Genomic DNA, 18,586 nt, shown 5'->3' with positions numbered 1-18,586 from the left:
CATACAGCCACTATGAAAGTTAGTGCATAGAAGAACCACATGACCCAGCTGTGGACTTTGGTCTGATGGACCCTTAAGACAACATATAACCAGAGATACTTCCAGTCCATGTGTATTGTTCACCCTAGTTAAGAAATAGAACCTAGGTGTTCATGAGCTGGTGAATAAAGAAAATGTGACACATACACACAATGGAATTTTATCAAGCCATAAAGAAATATGAAATCAGCTGCAGAGGTAGCTTACTGTTCTTTAAGAGGACCTGTGTTTAATTCTCCACACCTTGAGTCTGGTGGCTCACAACTGCCTGTGTGAGCCTCCTGAGTGCCACGAACTCAGGCATCCTCATCTAGTCTACGTGACACCTATATTCAACAGATACATACCCACATACAGCCACACACATAATGTACATGTGTAGATCATAAAAGGAGATAAAGGATCTTAAGTGAAGGAGGAAAAGTTGATGAAATATATTTGCATAAAAGCAGAAAGAGATAGATACTCTTGAGAAAGAGGACCAGTAACAAGTGGGGATTGGGAACAACAGTAGGAGGAATCAGTAAGAATAATGTGTGATTGTATAAGCCATAATGTAACTTTTCAGGAAGACAGTGTACAAAGTGCTCACTACAAAAGGCAAAGATACCAAAACTGGCTCTGTGCAATAAAAATACTGGATGCCAGGAGACAATGGAGTAAGGCCTTCCAAATAAACATCCAAGTGAACACTTTAAACTTGAAATGATAGCTCTGTGAATTTAAGGCCAGCTTGACTGACCAGCTTACCACACACACACACACACACAGCTCTATGCCAGCCACTGTAGAGTGAACTGTCTCAAAAAGAAAATAAATGTTGGTTTTTCACATAACCTTTGTGGTAAGCAAGATGTGCTGAAACACCAAGGGGAAAAAACATGCTTCTATGCAAGATGGCACAGAAAACTAAACTCTTACCATGTTTTGAGGAAAGCATTTCAACTGTATACTAAGAATGTTGTAATCTAAATAACTGATTGAGAATCATGGAGAAGGAGTTTAATATTCTATCAGAAAAATAAAAATGTTTATTACTGCCCAGCTTCTAGAAAGAACCACCATTAGAAACAGTTAGAGAATGTAACTATCTAAAGCATTAGGGCCGAGCGGACAGAAGCAATGGTATCCCTCATACAAGAGGAAACCAAAAGTTGATCATGCTAGCAAAGGTAATCTGCAGAAGAATCTAAGACAGTGAGATAACACTTAGATTAGGAAATGCTGCGGATGAGGTATGTGATTTCCGATAGGAAAGGCAACAGGAGAAACTGGCATTTGCATCATAAGCCTTTTAAAACAGGATTTTATATAGACAGAACTTTTAAAAACAATGCTTCAGTCGGAGGAAAAAAAAAACAGAAAATAGCTGGGTGTGTGGCAGAGTTGATTTCTTTGTGTGCTAACAGAACTAGTGTTTCCATGTGAGAAAAGGTGGGAAGGGTACTTCATTCCAGACATACATAGTTTGATTATTATCTGTGCAGCTCATCTGATCTTGAACTGTGTCAATCTATTGTAGCAGCAATCAGGAGCTGATCAGTGATCTGTCTGTTTTGTTGTCTCCTGTAGAGTGACGGCGTACAGCAGACAACCTACCTCGCCCAGCAGTACTGCCACAAGGCAGTGAGAGAGATCAGGAAGCTTAGACCATCTACAGAAAGGGATGCCCTCATTCAGCTTTCAGAAAGTGTGCTCACAAGAGATAAATGACAATTCTTTCAGTTCTTTCTGGCAGCTATTTTACCAGACTGTGCCTAATGAATTTTGTGAAAAATTATTTGCTTTACGTGCAGATAACCAAAAATCATTTTAAAAAATAATTTCAACCTTATTGATGGGCAATTTTTTTATTGGCAAAGTTTTTCAGAAAACTTTTTAAATATGATTAAACCAGTGTCATTATAGTCCTATAAATTCTAATCGAGGTATCCTGATGGTTATATGTGGTATTGTTTACACTGTTAATGCCCACATGTAAAGCCATTACACAAATAAATAATCAATGTTAAAATTCAAGTGGTTTGTCTTTGTTTTACCATAGGATTAAAGGTCAGAGAATTTTGAAGTCTGTGCTATTTATATCCACAGTAGTTATATTTTAACAATATCCAAATTTTTTGTATAGGAGCATAGTTTATTATAAAAGACTGTAGATAAAATTTAGACAACAGGTTATTTACAAATGAAGAAAACATTCTGCTTCAAAAAGAAAAAGCATAATATAGCTATCTGATCGCTAATGACATAGTACTTCAAAAATAACAAAGGTAAAATATATATGGAATAGTTGATTTGATAGGAACAATGGTCTTTAATTTTCAGAAATATTTTGCACTGCTCTCATCACTTACTGTGCTGTCATCCATCTGTAACCCTCAGTACATAGAAACCCACACTTGTGTGGTCTACTTTAATATCATCCTAAGCAGTGCAGTCTTATACACAAGTATCCCTCAAACCCTCCCTTAAATCAAGGAGACACACAAAGTGCATGTGTTGCATTTAAGTTGCAATACAAACCTGCTTATTACCTGTTTACAGATTAATACATGGCCTAGTTTCTTTCCCAATTATTGTTAAAATTTTTTGTTTCTAGTGCCAGGCAATGGATTAAATATGCCTGTCCACAAATGAACTGCATCCATCTTTACAATATGTAAAAGATTCTCCTTTCACTGAGTCAGTGTAAATTCAGTTTCATTAAAATCCAAAGGACAAGTATGGTACTCCTTCAGATGTTACCCCCCAGAATATCATGTGCTTACTCTGACACAGTCTAACTCCAAAAATCTGCAAAATTCTGTCGCACTGCTGTTTGGACACATTAAGACTAAGCTAAAAATATTTTCAAGCTGATGCATTGAGAAAATAGAACCATAATTCTGCAATAAACCTTTTTTTTGGGGGGTGGGGGGTGTGCATGCATATGCACAAGCACACATGATTAAAGCAAACCAATAATGGAGAGGACAAAATCCTTTGGTTCACTTATGTATTTATGAATGGAAAATTTTATAATGCAAATTTCACCCATTAAAAAACTTAGATACAAATTACAACATTACAGATAGTCTTTCATTTCACATGGAGAACTTAGAGACTCAAGTATGAGTACTCCAGATAATTGTTACATAAATTGGAAGCATCTTGAGTTGTTAAGTATATTTCAATACATAAAAATTTATGCATGCTTTAAACACTATTTTTTTTAAAAAAAAAAATGAGAATTGAAACCAAAAGTATGACCAGCACCAGCATTGAAGTTTTCTGGTTTTGTTTTTTTTTTTCATATTAGTCTGACACAATGTTAGTGACCATGCTGTACTGAGACATGTAATGGTGCATTCTGAACCATGATTTGTTAAACATAATAACCCACATCCCCAGAATTTTTAGGCTGGTCATAAACTTATCAAGGTGTGAGTACATACGCATAATCAATTATAGGCAGTCTGATATAAATTGCTCTTCAGCAATGTCTGAACTGCCTCCAAAATTTATGCTTACAGGTAGACATCCAAGTATACCAATAAAACATGTCCTGAAAATATGGGCACATTTTAAACATTAAAACAATCCTGTTAACCATACAGTCCCACAGTATGACGGAGTAATAACCTACATGAAAAGAAAACAAAAGAAAAACTAATCAGTATAGTGCATGATTGATTCAACATAGTTCCCAGGGAAGAGTCCAGTCACTCGATTGCAAACTCCTTCAAACCAGCCATCGTCATTCTTCTTTATGACATAGATGATTGCACCCTCTTTAAAGGACAGCTCATCATCCTTGTCTTTTGTATAATCATATATTGCAACAACTGTGGAGGAAACAAAGTATGACATGAGAATACTATCTCCAATATTTACCTGAATTTTAAAATGTAATGTCAATTAAATCTATAGTTTAGGAAAGCTAAGTATTTTTAATGGGAATTTATTTATTTATTTATTTATTTATTTACTTACTTACTTATTTACTTATTTATTTTTGGTTTTTCTAGACAGGGTTTCTCTATGTAAAAGCCTTGGCTGTCCTGGAGACCAGGCTGGCCTCAAACTCACAGAGCTCTGCCTGCCTCTGCCTCCCAGGTGCTAGGATTAAAAGCACAGCTGCCACCTCTGCCCACACTGACAATATGATCACACGGAAGAAGACACTGGGTTCTACTAAATGTCTTTAAAAACATCTGAGGGCCAGTGAGATGACTGAGCTTAGAAACAAGTGACAAGCATGATGGCCTGAATTTGAGCCCTAGAGTCCTACATGGTAGAAGAGGCAGCTAACAGAGCTGTCTCTGATCTTCATGCACACAGTGGCATATGTCCTTCCCCATAAAACAAATGAAGTTAATAGTAATTTTAAAATCTCTGAATTTAGATGGTTTTAGATTTGTTTTTGGTTTTCTGAGACAAGATCTCACTATTTAGCTCTCATACTGGTCTCAGACTCTTGGTTTGCTTCAAGATCCCAAGTGCTTGCATTACTGGCTTGTACTCCCACAGAAGTCAGGGGTTTAGTAGTTCTATTCATTCAGACAAATATCCATGAAGCATCCAAACAAACTCCCATGTTACAAATACATTATGAACAAAGCCATTCAGTAAACCAAATAACAACTCAAGCTGTCTTAATTTGACCATACCACACATGTACTGGTAAATAAATCTATGTATTCAAAATCCCATGTTAACTGATGGGGATAAACTCAGATTTTAGAATAGAAAAAAAATGTCTGCTCACTTTAAAAGTTTTGTTTTAAAAGATGGCAAAGAAAGGGTAACCCCCAGAATGTGTGACAAAGCTCAAGATATGCTTCCTTTCTGGTTAACATATTCTGTCTTTCCATTGTTATAAAAAGGGAAAACAGCTTACATGTATAATACTTTCTTAACTGTTGATCTCTAAATTTAAATAGTCCCTTTATACCCATTTTTATAAGATAATTCTAAAATTACATGTAATTTTCTACTATATGTGACTAATATATGAGCGATGTTTTATTTACTTCATTTATTCTCAACAGTTTTTTCTTAAAATATGATGTTTTTAAAGCATTTATAATGGTCCAGAATTATTTTTCCCCAGGAAAGATGGCTTGCCTCCTTAATAACTCTAAATTAGTGAAATAGGGAAAGATTTGAAGTACTGATTGATTACATTTATTAAATTAAACAGGCAGTCTTTTCTCATTCCAAAACACTATAGTATGTGAATTCAACAAGCCCATTTCCTTAGATTTTAGTTCTGCAACAAAATCACAGTATGGTGATTATGAGCTCAATAGCTTATCAAAGCTTTAAAATACACTGAAGAAATGTAATTAAATACTAGCAAAACTAACTAGCAAAAAAAAATCAAGTAATTGCAAAAGGTCAACAATTATTAAGAAAAGCCCTGTAGTTGGACGGTGGTGGCGCACACCTTTAATACCAGCACTTGGGAGGCAGAGGCAGGTGGATTTCTGAGTTGGAGGCTAGCCTGGTCAACAGAGTGAGTTCCAAGACAGCCAGGACTACACAGAGAAACCCTGTCTCGAAAAACCAAAAAAAAGTAAGAAAAAAAGAAAAAAAAGCCCTGTAGATAATTTAAACTTTGGTAATATTCCTGTTTCTAGAGTCACAGGAGGTGAGATTGAGTGCTGTAGACTGACTTTATACTGACCAACAAAGGCCCAAAGAATTCACATCTTTGAGCAGAACAAAAACTACTTCAAGTTCTTAGTTCCTCTAACGCAAATGGCTCAGAAAAGAACTGAAACACATCGTTGTTTGTTTTCTAGGTTTCCTTTATAGGTCTAAGGGTCTCATCTCAACGTACACACTCCCTCATATAATTTCTCTCAACATTACTTACCATTAATAATAATTTGATGTTGATTCTATTATCCATGATCTAATCAAGATAAAAGGTCAAACTTTCCCTTTTATATGTACAGTGAAGGGTCTCTGGAATTTAAGTCTATTAATTTAAGACAGAGACCAGTATCACATCAGCATATATTAGGTTAAAGACACATCAATAAGAACGAGAATTTTTAAATAGTCATGTCATAAACTGATGAGCCAGGTTAAACAGGTTTCATTATCTTATCACAAAAGTGGTTATTAAAACTTTAAATGTGCCAGGCAGTGGTGGCACACGCCTTTAATCCCAGCACTTCGGAGGCAGAGGCAGGTGGATTTCTGAGTTCGAGGCCAGCCTGGTCTACAGAGTGAGTTCCAGGACAGCCAGAGCTACACAGAGAAACCCTGTCTTGAAAAACCAAACCAAACCAAACCAAAACAAAACAAACAAACAAACAAACAAAAACCTTTAAATGTGGTGGTGCGCCTATGCCAAGCAGCGGGGGTGCCTGCCAGCCCCTGCTTTTCTTCCGATTGTCTAAAGCCACAGGGAAGATTGTGGAAAATTCACGTCGCCACTGCCAGAAAGAGCAATTTATGGCTTTGTCCTTTTTCCTAAGCTCACAGTTTGCCTTCTTACTTTATCTTGTGTGGGCATTCATTCCCGAATCTTGGTTAAACTCCTTAGGCTTAACTTACTGGCCTCAAAAATACTGGGCAGTTGCATTACTTGTTACCTGTCTACCTCCTTATCACGGTTGTAATTGGTTATGTGCTCTTGTTTGTAATCAACATGATGAGTACCTCTCTGCTTGACTCCATTCATACATACAGTCACAGATAACTATGCTAAAAAACAACAGAGGAAAAACTACCAAGAGGATGCCATCCCAGCATTGAGAGACGTCCCCATTAGTGAAATAAACAAAATGTTCTTCCTAGAAGTCAAAGAACTCAACATCTCAAATGAGCTGTGTATAAACATCCTAAAACCAAAAAATAAATAAAAACCTTTAAATGTAAGTGAACTAGCTTGACACAATCTAGAAACATATCTGGGAGGAGGGAAAAAATGTCTCAGTAAGTTTGGCCTGTAAATCTGCAGTGTATTTCTTGACTGATGTGAGAGACCTCAGCCCATCCTGGGTGGTGCTACTACTCCTGGGTCTTGGATACAATTTAAAAAAACAAAAACAAATAAACAACAAACCAGACTGATCAAGCTAAGAGAAGCATGTCAGTAAAGCAACAATCTTCTACAGCTTCTACGCTCCTGCCCTGATTTCTCTTACAAGCTGTATGAAATAAGACCTTTCTTCCCCAGACTGATTTCAGTCATGTTTCACTATAGCAACAGCATCCTTAAGTATGACAATAATCCTACTAAGTCTTCTCTGCCCATGGCAGAAGGTTGAGAAAAATCACTCCACACACCAGGCTATATGAAATTTGCAATAATCCTCCTGCCTCTGCCTCCTGAGTGCTGTGATTTCAGATATATGATTTCAAGCCATGCCCAGCTTAATCCTGTTAAATATTAACTAGATTTACACTAAAAAAAAAAAAATCACCAAATAATAGCCCAATGGTAAATCTAACCCACCGTCATTCATTCTTTAGATTTACATATTTTAAATTTTATTTTCGGTGATAAGTGATTTGTCTACACATCTGTATCTGAACCATATGCATGCCTGGTGCCAGACGTCAAACACAAGTGGTCATCAGATCTCCTAGAACTGTAGTTATAGATGGGTGTGAGTCACCATGTAGGTACGAGAAACTGAACCTATAGGAAATGCCCTTAACTCTAAGCCATCTCACCAGCTCCCCACTACCAATTTTTGTAAATAAACTTTTACTGAACACAACTACATCTACTCATATATATTAATGCACAACTTTGAGCCACAAACTCATTGAGTCAATACAGCCAGCAAAATCTAAACGATACCCAGCCTTTGGGGCGGGGGACACAAAAGAGGGAGGAAAGCTGGGCAGTGGTGGCATACCCCTTTAATCCCAGCACTTGGGAGGCAGAGGCAGGTGGATTTCTGAGTTCAAGGCCAGCCTGGTCTACAGAGTGAGTTCCAGGACAGCCAGGACTACACAGAGAAACCCTGTCTCGAAAAATAAAAAAATAAAAAAATAAAAAAGGGAGGGAGAGCAAGGTAAAATGTAGGGACAAAGGGAATATTTAAAATCATCACTAAAATCACATTAAGTAACTGCCTCAGTAAGTAATTTAGCTCAGTTTTCTGCCTTAAATGTTTGATCTATAAAACAAAGCAAGCAAGTTAATCTGAAGCTAGAAGCATACATGGTTTGACAAGATGCATCTAAAAGTTTAAATTCAAAGTATAAAGAAATAGACTCTCTTTCATACTCCTGAAAAAAAAAAGAGCATTTGCAGAAGGGTTACAACCTTGACTGATTCCAGGTAAGAAACACTTGTCTGAGACATTTTTTTAAACAGTAATAAAACTCTGTAACTAGGTTACTGTACATCAATCCATGAGAACAGGACCTCACCTTTCTCAATATAGTTCTTGGGAGCCCATGCAGGGTCCCCATCCGCATATGGGTCACTATACTGAACTACTGCGGCTTCCTCGTCTTCATAGTCCACAGGAGGAGGTGGCGGAGGAGGCGGAGAGTCATCAAACATGGGAATGTCATCTGGTGGAGGGGGTGGTGGTGGGGTTGGGCTATCAGCAACTACAAGAATTCAGACAAGTAATTAGTATAAAGGAAAATGTTTAAGTTAACAGAATTTAACAATTCTAACTCATATAGCATGCACCATATAAAACATGCAGTGATTAGAAGTAAAAGCTGGGTGTGTTAAAGCTTATACTACTTTTAAGCACAATTTTGCAACAGTAAAATGAGATAAAATAGCATATAAATACTACATTAATGAATGTAAGAGGTTAGGATACAGTATCTACTTTCATTAGAATTACAGGAGTAAAGAAGTTTCTTTATCCTGAGTCTCAGGTAAAAACAAACGTTCCTTTAGGCCTTGTTGCCTGAGGGGACTCTGTCATGGAATACCACTAAGTATCATACAGTAGAGGTCTGATGAGCTTTGCTATGTATAGTCATGCCTACAATTTTGGCTTTTAGTAGTTCTAGTGCCCTAGAAACTACATCTCAAATGGACATATCTTTTATTTATTATTTTAACAAAGAGTAAAAAACCAAGTAGGTCATATCATGTTTAAATTTCTGTGTAGGGTATTGTTTGTTTGTTTTCTATTTTTACTTAAGTTTAAACAAACATAAAAAATAATTCCAAATGAGAAGACTGCATTAAGTTATATTCATAGTCAAAATTTAATGTAGTAAGAAAACTAAGATTCTGCATTATGGCTAATAAAACAATGCATGAGATGACACCAGATCCTAAAGATCAAATTTCTAACTTAAAACAATTAAGATTTAAACATAAAATACTGAAGATGGCAGTAATTTTAAAAGAAATAAAAATAAACAAACAAAAATGAATCACACTTCAGATTCTAGATGGCCGGGGGTGTGTGTGCATGTGCTTTAAAGAACGGACGGAAGGTACTAACAGGAAAATGGGCGTGTGGGGCTAGAATTGTGCTTAGTCAGCCACCAGTGGCTGCTGGGATTAAAACAGTCAAAGCTAACACAACTAATGCTCAAACTTCTACTCCACAAATTCCTTTAAAAGTTTGGGGGGGGGGGGGGAAGGGGAGGTGGTGCATGCCTTTATTTCCAGCACTTGGTTGGGAGGCAGTAGCTTGGGGATCTCTGTGAGTTCAAGGCAAGCCTGGTCTACACAGCTAATTCTAGGCTATCCACGGCTACACAAAGAGAACATGGTCTTTCTGGTGAGAGAGAAGGAAAGGTTCTTGTATTAACTGATGTGGGTTGTACAAGTTAGTGTTCCTGACTGGGGGCAGTATGTTGGGATCTAAGCAAGAGGCTAGTTTAAAGCAAGCAGACAAACAGTCCTGCTTCATTACTGCTTCAATCCTGTGCTTTCTACTTTTATCCTTGAGATGATAAAGATGGTAAAAAATAAATTCTACTTGATGGTGCTCACTCATAACAATCTAACAGGTCTACAGCTGGGTTGTAAACCGATCCACTAAACATCTGCCTATACCTATACCTCCTCCATAAAGCTTTGTATGTGGAGGAAGAGTGACTATGAACCCAACCTAACATCAAACAGGCCTAGCACACACCCTGAATTGGCTTAATATGTGTATTGCATGCTTGTTTGATTCCCTGAACAGCTGTCACTCATTTCTATAACGTACTAGTTGAAGAGTTCCATTCAACTGCCATAAAGTATACACTGGCTTATCTTCAATTTTATGGCAAAAGTCTGATCAAACAACTTTCTGCTCCAGTACTTTACCTAACACTATGCATATTTAGTCCAAAAGCCTATCTGATGTTAAATAATAAAAGGTTTCAGTCATTAGGGGCTCATATCTTAAACCAGACTGGGTTACAGCTACATGCATTTCCTGTCACTTCCTCTGAGTACCAGAACACTGGCATTTAAAAAGCACATAAAATATGTACACTTGGTAAAATATTTAAAGTGCTGATACACAATTTCTTAATTTCAACTTGCTTAGAAAGACTTGAAAATAAACTTGGAATCTCAGTGGTGTATTACTCAACATCATGTGTTTGGTAAAAAGAACAGAAATAGTTGTGTCAAGGTATCTCTTTGGGAATAATGTAAGAAAACTGGGTTTTGTTTTTTCCAGTTATCAGCTAGCCAATGATCTGTAGGCCCACAAAGCTGATGTCCAATGACTATTAAACTTATTTCCTAGAATTCTTCATGGGAGCAGTTTAAAAGGATGAACTGGTATAATCTTCCACCTCTGATAGGTTTAGTTTCTAAACTGTATCAGCATCAAGAAACAGCAATACCACTGGGAATAATAAGCCCTGCCATCCCAACACTCAAGAGGCTGAGGTGGAAGACACTCTAATGCAAGGCCAGCTCAGTGACACAGGAGATCTACTCCAAACCCACAGACTAAGAATGTCATTCATGGAATTCAGTCTTAGAGCAACTTACCTAGCATGGACAAGGCCCTGGGTATTGCTTAGAACATCAAAAATGGGGAAGGGAGCAGCAGTGACTAGCAACTTACCCTTACCATTTTTAACACCTAAGATTCATTTAATTTTAAATACTGGAACACAGGATTTTCAAACTGAAGTTAATAGTAAGAAGGCTTACACTCAGAAACTTCAAAACTCTACATCTACATTTGCAATAAGCTCCTTAGACATCTCATGAAGAGACTGTCTTAAACTTTTTGATTGTCTTCTTACCAGAACCTACCATGTAACACTGAATAACAGTATTTGATTGGTAGAAGGGAGGGACTGAGAGAAGCATTGTAAGAGTCAGCAAAACCTGATCTAAAATTTGCAACAAAGTTACTTTTCCTAAAGGATGGGCTGCTTAAGTAGTTGTTCATTACTCAACAACTCTACAATGTATTTCTGGAAAGATTCGAAATGAAGTAAATTTGAACTATATACTATCTTAATTTCAACGGCTGACATTTAATTGTTTAGCAATCTTATTTTTCATTTGCCATACAATATTCACTCTAGACACATAGAATCTTCTATTAATCTCAAAGGCTATCAGTAATAATACCATCTACTTAAGTATACCTATTAAAAATATAAGTTACTTAACCTAGTCTTCATTAAGATAAAACTTTAAGAAGATTGACAGGTTTACATTTGGGACACGACCTCTCAGGAGGCGGATGCCACCTTCCTTGCCAGTCCTTCAGATGGACAACATGCATTTGATTTACTTATTCTTGGAGATTTGTGGTTTTTAATATTTATTTTTTTAAGTACATGGGCTTTTTACCTACATGTATAAAACATGACTGCAGAGCCCACAGCATTGGATTCTCTGGAACTGGAATTTTGTGAGCTGCCACGTGGGTGCTGGGAACTAAACCCAGGTCCCCTTCTCAAGAGCAACAAATGCTCTCAACCACTAAGTCATCTGTCCAGCCTCATACAGATTAGAATCTACAATCACTCTCAAAAATTTTTTTACATTTATTTATCTTCTGAATATATGGAAATCAGAGAACAACTTGTAAGAGTTCAGTTCTCTCCACCATGTGGGATCTAGGGATGAATTCAATTCATTATGCTTTACCAACTGAGCCATTTCACTGGCTCTTTCTAAAAATTTGTGCTATGAAAGGAAGAGGTAGGGACACTGTCTTAATTTCCTAATAAATGTACAGTGTAATTCTATTTTGACAAATCTCTTAAGAGTACACATTTTTGTTGTTGTTTTGGCTTGTGTATTTGTCTAAAGACAGGGTCTCACTATATAGCCCAGAGTATCCTCCAACACACGAACATCTCAATCTATCTCACCCTCCCAAGGGTTTAGGATTACAGGCATGCACCACCATACCCAGTTGCAAAGTATTTTCTTACTGTCCCAGTAACCATTAGGGATTTCAATATAATTTGCATTCTTGTGCTTACTCTTTGCTTAAAAATAGACAAATAATAGATCTCATACCTTAGATCATCTAAATACTTTTTAAAAAAAAAACTGTATTTTTGAAATTGATATGGGTCAGTAATCATGCAGACAAGAGAAAAGAACAGAAGCCCGTGCTCTTCAGTTTCAGTAACACATATCTGTACCTATTCTTCAAGGTAAGATTAGCTTCTCAATAAGAAGAAAAATGGTGACTCATCAGCCATGCATGCTAGAGGAGACAGCCTCTAATCTCTGACAGCTGTGTTTCCAGACTTACTGTTTTCCTGCACCCTGGCCACGAAGCCTGTGAGAGGTATCTGTGGAGTCAACTGAGGCATGGGGGGAGGAGGAGGGGCAATAGAAACTGGCAGCAAGACACAGTATGGGGAGTAAAATAGATAAAGAAAAGGAAACAAACAAAAAGCAGAAGTCAGTTACAAGGACCACAAACATAAATAAGTATGCCAAGAACAGTTGCAAATGAAAACAAACAAAACAAAAACAAACAAACAAACCCTGCTACCCTCTTCAAGTTCTTGTCCCCACAGAACCTAAGGCTACACTGTGCTCAGCCACAGGATAAGTGCATAAAATAATAAATACACTTACTTTTAACCTAGCATTACATTATTTGGGGAACTTTTTAATTTACAATAACATTTATTTTAGCACAATGTTTTTCAAAGAAAGACTTCTAAATTATGTTACAATTAAACATCTACAGAGCCTGCCAACAAACTGTTTTGCTTTAAGTCTATAAACTAACAGACTTGTCTAGCTTTAGGGTAACGCTGTAAATTTAAAACCCAAATAATGATTAACAGCTGTTGATTACATGTATAAATATGTAGATATATCAATACATTAATCATGAGTCTAGTTTCCTTTAAAGAAAGTGCTTCTATATCTAAATTTACATACTTCTCTAGAATATACTGATTCTTACAAAGTAAGATTTGTTACTTTTTAAGTTGCCAGCTTTATTTGTAAGAAATCAGCCCTAAACTTACTAAGGGACAAGAATGTTCCATGTACCTAGTGATTAATTAATTATTCAGTTTCTGAGGGGGAAGTTATCAAATATGGTCTTTTTATGGATACCAAAAAAGGAAATTTAATCTCTAATCAGTCAAAGTGTACAATTATTTGCACTATATAAATTTCGGATTAATATAATATACAGGCTGGCTTGAAGCATGTGTTTCCTTTTTCAGGCGATACTTTATATGAAATTGGTATTAAATGTTCATATGACTAACAAATATATGAAAGACTGACACAAACTAGAAGCAAAGATATGCTTACTTTGTCTCACTTTAACAAGACAGTAAGTAATTGCTGAAGATGACATCGAACAACTCAATGGGTTTAAGTGGAAAGATTCGGGTTCCCAGTGGTCACCAGTAAGTATGTTATATTAACCAAGAAAAACAACATTATTGGTCCCTAAGATTATTTCATCAAACTTTATCATTTTAAAGCAAGGTACAAATTTGTCGGTAAGCATAAAAATGTGATAGACATTCCAAGTTAAAAATTAGAGAAATATATATGCCCTGATATTTCATACAGATCTAAAAACAGCATTCAGTTTACTAGCAGAAACTGGGCTTTCATTTTGTTACAGAGAAGACTTGTGAAAGGGTTAGAGGGTATTGATTTTAAAACATACAAAAAAGCCTCCCGTTAGTCAAAATAATTTCAAGAAAGAACCCTTAGTGACTCATCATGCTCGTCAGTTGTGGGGGAAGAGATAGGAGATGTACTATGAAGATGCTCATCACCAGCACATGTACTGAGAGGAAGCAGCACATCACAGTACTAAACACAGCCACATACCAGTGAACTGCACCAGCAGCTCATACTGAAGGAGAAATGGATAAAACAAAATATGCTTTACACCCGAGGCTAAGTTTCCTTTCCAGTTTCAAAAAGAATACTGATATTCACTAAGGAATACACCATAAACATCTGTGAAACTAGACAAGAGTAGTTTGGTAAAATAAAAACCCTACTTGCAGAATAAATTAAAAGACGGGGGTGGGGGAGATAATGAGCATAAAGACGGGATCGTAAAAAGCAGAATATGAAAAGAAGTTCATGACACTAGTGGGATAAACAACTAACTTGTCTTGATTGTATACGCCTTTAATTCTATGCTTCAGGAGGCAGAAGCAAGTAGATCTCTGCATTCAAAGCCAGCCTGAACTCCATAGTGAGTTCCAGAATGACCTATCTCCAAAAAACATAACAACAAAAAACCCTATACAATTGAGTTATAGGACATTTCAGACACTGAGGCTACCACTCAATATCAACAAGACACCAAGGGGAGTGTGAGGTAAAATATCAGGCAACAGTTTAGTATTTCATAGTAGCCTGAATAAAAATTCTGGTCTGGAAAAAAATTGTATAAATCTGAGGTTCTCTGTGAATATAGACATTTAAGACAAAGTGGTTTTCAATTTGCTACAACCCAGTTAACTCTGTAACTCAAAATTTTAAACAAAAGATCATTATGCCTACTTAAGTTAGGCATAATGGTGCTTGCCTGTCAACCATAAAAGCAGGAGGGCTGTAAGTTCAAGGCCAGTATGACTTAGGCAGTACCAGGCCAGTTAGGGCTACAAAGTAAGGCCTCGTCTTTAAAAAAAAAAAAAAAAAAAAAAAAAAACTATCAAAACAAACAAAAACCAAAAATATACACGTAATAAGAATATAAATAAAAGAAAGAAGCAAATTCTCATGTAAATACAGAGTAGTCATCATTATTTTTATAGAACATTCAGTTCTACAAACACGTAAAAAGAAGCTGCCATAGAAAAGCCTGTCAGCCACACCCAGTAACTTCATGATAAGAATACAGAACAACCGATTTATTTCAAGCTATTTCCCTTCTGGATTTAGCATCTTAACATGGAAAGTAAAGTCAATAATTATCCTTAGATATTCAAACAGTCTATTTTCTATAAAAGTTTTTAAACACAGGCTGTAATTAATACTGAGATGTGTATTTTGAAGTAAACAGAAGGAAATAAAAAGAAAATCCCTCCCACCTGTTAGAATTATTCAGAGAAAGTAAGCAGGCATTGTAAATGTTTTCATTAGAAAGCATTTCAAAAGAGGTCACAACCTTAGTAGTGATAGCCAGCAATTTCTTTTCATTAAATTTTTTAAAAAAATTCTTTGACTGTATTTGTATCTTTGCACCATTACTGAACCATCAAAATCATGACAATAAAATTTAAGATTGTTTTGTTCTCCAGTTCAAATTATACTGTAGTAATACTAATAGCACATTAAAGTATTTGTTGAATTTTGGTAGATTAAGTACACTCAAGTAAACCTTGGAGAATAAATAAGCAGTTATGTTTAGGATGGTTATTCAAGGATTAACATTCTAAAGCAAAAACAAGCATGAAATAGCATAGTTTAAATTGTTGTCTATCACAGTCAAGAATAACAGTTTCAAACAATTTCCTTAAAAGGAGCTCCACTATTGCTGTATGCCTGCAAACACAAGCTTACTTGAATTTTGAGAATAAAGTGGACCTCCATTAACATGAGGCTGAGCAGAGAATTGGGCAGTCACAGAGGGAGTTCGTCTATATCCACCAGAAGATGTCGAAGAAGTGGTAGAGTTGTGTCGAGAAATCTGCCTGGTCATTGTGCCATACTGGGAACCAGGAGCTGCACCCGGGGCTGCTGAAAAGCATTAGTCAAAGGCAACCAAGAAAGCGTTACAAACACCCGAAACGACAGGACAGAGGGGGAAGGGGCTCTTACTGCTTTGTAACACCCAGACGCAAAATAAAAAGGAAGATGAAAATCAAATTATCTCCACTTGTAAAGTTTATAAGCAAGAGGACAGCTAGTGTGAAGAGTTACAAAAGTGACCACTGAGCATTACTAATCCTTTGCAATAAGCAGAGTCCCAAATGGTATTTTGCTGACGCTACATGTAATCTAGATGTGCATTTCAGAATGGTCACTAGACAATGCACAAGAACAACTATTCAGACCATTCACATTATATTGCTGTGATAAGGAACCCAGGGAAAGTTTGAAATATATGATAAGGAATATGTGTGTAAGTTATCTGTAACCACTACTCCATTTTATTATGGAACTTGAGTACCTAAGGATTTTTTATCTACTGGAGGTGGGGTGTCCAAGAAGAATAACTCTATACAGCTTTTGTATATACACCGGCTCCAACAAAGTGAGTACAACATATAGTCTAAGTAAGGCAACAGCTATTAGCTGTGGGTCATTCAGAACTGCTTCATAAACAACCTCTCCACAGTCAAGTTTCAGAATTTGATTCAAAAGTCCATCTGGCTAAAAAGCTCACATTATACTTTATTACTATAAAGTAAACAATAAAATTCAAACTGTTAAGTATATTTTTCTGATTTTTATAACTGTTAATAATTACTATTATTAATCATTTAGGTTTTATTTAGGCACTAGTCTTAACACTACTAAGAATATCACTCTCTATGAATGAACAGTGCTAAATATAGTTCCTGAATTTCCCTAAGATAACTGCTCTTAAGCTTCAGCACTGATGAAAATCTCCCCTTGCATTTGGGAGGCAGAGGCAAGCAGATTTCTGAGTTTGAGGCCAGCCTGGTCTACAGAGTGAGTTCCAGGAGGGCTGCACAGAGAAACCCTGTCTTGAAAAACCAAAGAAGGAAGGAAGGAAGGAAGGAAGAAGGGAGGGAGGGAGGGAGGAAGGGAAAGAAAGGAAATCTCCCCTTGAGAACTTGTTGGAAAGAAAATTTCTGGGTCCTATCTTCAGAGATTTTAACAAAGTCGGTCTAGGATAGGGTCTGAGAACTGAAATTTCTACCTAGTTCCTCCATGTTGATGACCGATTTGGGACTATTACTCTGAAAGTCAGTGCTCTAAGTAAGCTGTTAACGTTTTTTCTTCAAGTATACTCTTAAAAATTAAAACTTCGAGGAAAAAATAAATAAATAAAAGCCGGGCAGTGGTGGCACATGCCTGTAATCCCAGCACTTGGGAGACAGAGGCAGGTGGATTTCTGAGTTCGAGGCCAGCCTGGTCTACAGAGTGAGTTCCAGGACAGCCAGGACTACACAGAAACCCTGTCTCCAAAAACCAAAAAGAAAAACAAAAAAACAAACAAACAAAAAACACAAAAACAAAACAAAAAAAACTTCCGGTGTCCCTGGAGTGGGTTACACCAATATGAAATGAACATATTCAAACACAAGCTGACACAGCTTTAAAATAAATCTAAACACAAGTAACACAAAGACTCCACAGAGCCTCTAGAAAAAAAATTCTGACAGGAGAATGAAAAAGACAAATAGCTTTGACCTCACAAACCTCAGCAGAGACTTTTCTGAGAACTAATGTTCTGAGAACTAGTACTCTGATGTTAGTATCTAAGACTGACACTGAAACACCAGAGCAGATCTGGTTTACCTTGACTAGTAAGCAACAGAGGTTTTGGTAAAGGGAGCATAACAAATCCTACCAGCAGTGTAGCTTCCAGGTCCGCATACCCCATCAAGGCAGACACACAGAGCCATCTGTCTACATTTTTATTATCCAGTGAACATAACAATAACATCTCACTGTGGCTTCAACAATTGTCTTCCAACTATTAAGTAGGCTGAGAGCATTTCATTTTCACAGACTTTCTTTCAGTGATTTCTACATCCACGGGGTTTTGTACTATCTCCTTCCCTTTCCTTTTCCTCAGAATATATAAATGTTTTGAAAAAAATGTAAAAATATTTTCAGTTTAATTTCACCTAAATTAATTCTCGTAAGAGACACCTCATTATTTACCCTAAATATTGTGTACTTCTAAAACTGAATGTAGATTTGAGGGGCAGAGGGAGTTGAGACAGGGTTTCTCTGTGTAACATCAACCAGACTGGCATTGAACTCACAGAGATCCGCCTGCCTTTGCCTCCTGAATGCTGGGATTAAAGATGTATGCTACCACCATCTAGTCTGAATCTAGAATTCTTTTTATTAGCTTTCGGTCTAGTCCTACCCAACCTGAAGACAATTTGAATGTATCCTATTGATAGTTATTTCATAGCATTCTCAGCTAGCTTAAAATCTAGGCTGAATCAAAAATTTTCAAAGAATAATCCAAAGGATAGCATCACA

The 18,586-nt window shown here is 36.7% G+C and overlaps 2 protein-coding genes and 1 pseudogene across 11 annotated transcripts in view; 2 read left to right on the top strand and 1 right to left on the bottom strand.

Moving 5' to 3' along the window:
• Nucleotides 1–2,058, top strand: part of Pdss1 (decaprenyl diphosphate synthase subunit 1) — a 37,931-nt gene extending 35,873 nt beyond the window's left edge. Inside the window, exon 11 of the mRNA XM_028764913.1 lies at nucleotides 1,612–2,058. Coding sequence (XP_028620746.1) covers nucleotides 1,612–1,752 — 141 coding nt within the window. The 3' untranslated portion in view covers nucleotides 1,753–2,058. The remainder of the gene's footprint in view (nucleotides 1–1,611) is intronic.
• Abi1 (abl interactor 1) overlaps nucleotides 1,874–18,586 on the bottom strand; it is a 96,070-nt gene continuing 79,357 nt past the window's right edge. For 2 of the 10 annotated variants that reach the window (XM_028764903.1, XM_028764905.1), the window contains 4 exons: nucleotides 15,959–16,135; nucleotides 12,708–12,794; nucleotides 8,422–8,607; nucleotides 1,874–3,863 (listed from right to left, as the gene is read on the bottom strand). In XM_028764903.1, coding sequence (XP_028620736.1) covers nucleotides 3,688–3,863; nucleotides 8,422–8,607; nucleotides 12,708–12,794; nucleotides 15,959–16,135 — 626 coding nt within the window. In that variant the 3' untranslated portion in view covers nucleotides 1,874–3,687. The remainder of the gene's footprint in view (nucleotides 3,864–8,421; nucleotides 8,608–12,707; nucleotides 12,795–15,958; nucleotides 16,136–18,586) is intronic. The other 8 variants (XM_028764904.1, XM_028764906.1, XM_028764907.1 and 5 more) reach the window with 4 other exon arrangements.
• Nucleotides 4,694–6,896, top strand: LOC114619063 (annotated as a pseudogene).

The sequence above is a fragment of the Grammomys surdaster genome, unplaced genomic scaffold (genome assembly GCF_004785775.1).
Source record: "Grammomys surdaster isolate TR1022 unplaced genomic scaffold, NIH_TR_1.0 146, whole genome shotgun sequence".
NCBI lineage: Eukaryota > Metazoa > Chordata > Mammalia > Rodentia > Muridae > Grammomys > Grammomys surdaster.
The sequence above is the reverse complement of the archived record's forward strand: the minus strand, read 5'-3'. Positions and strand labels throughout refer to the sequence as shown.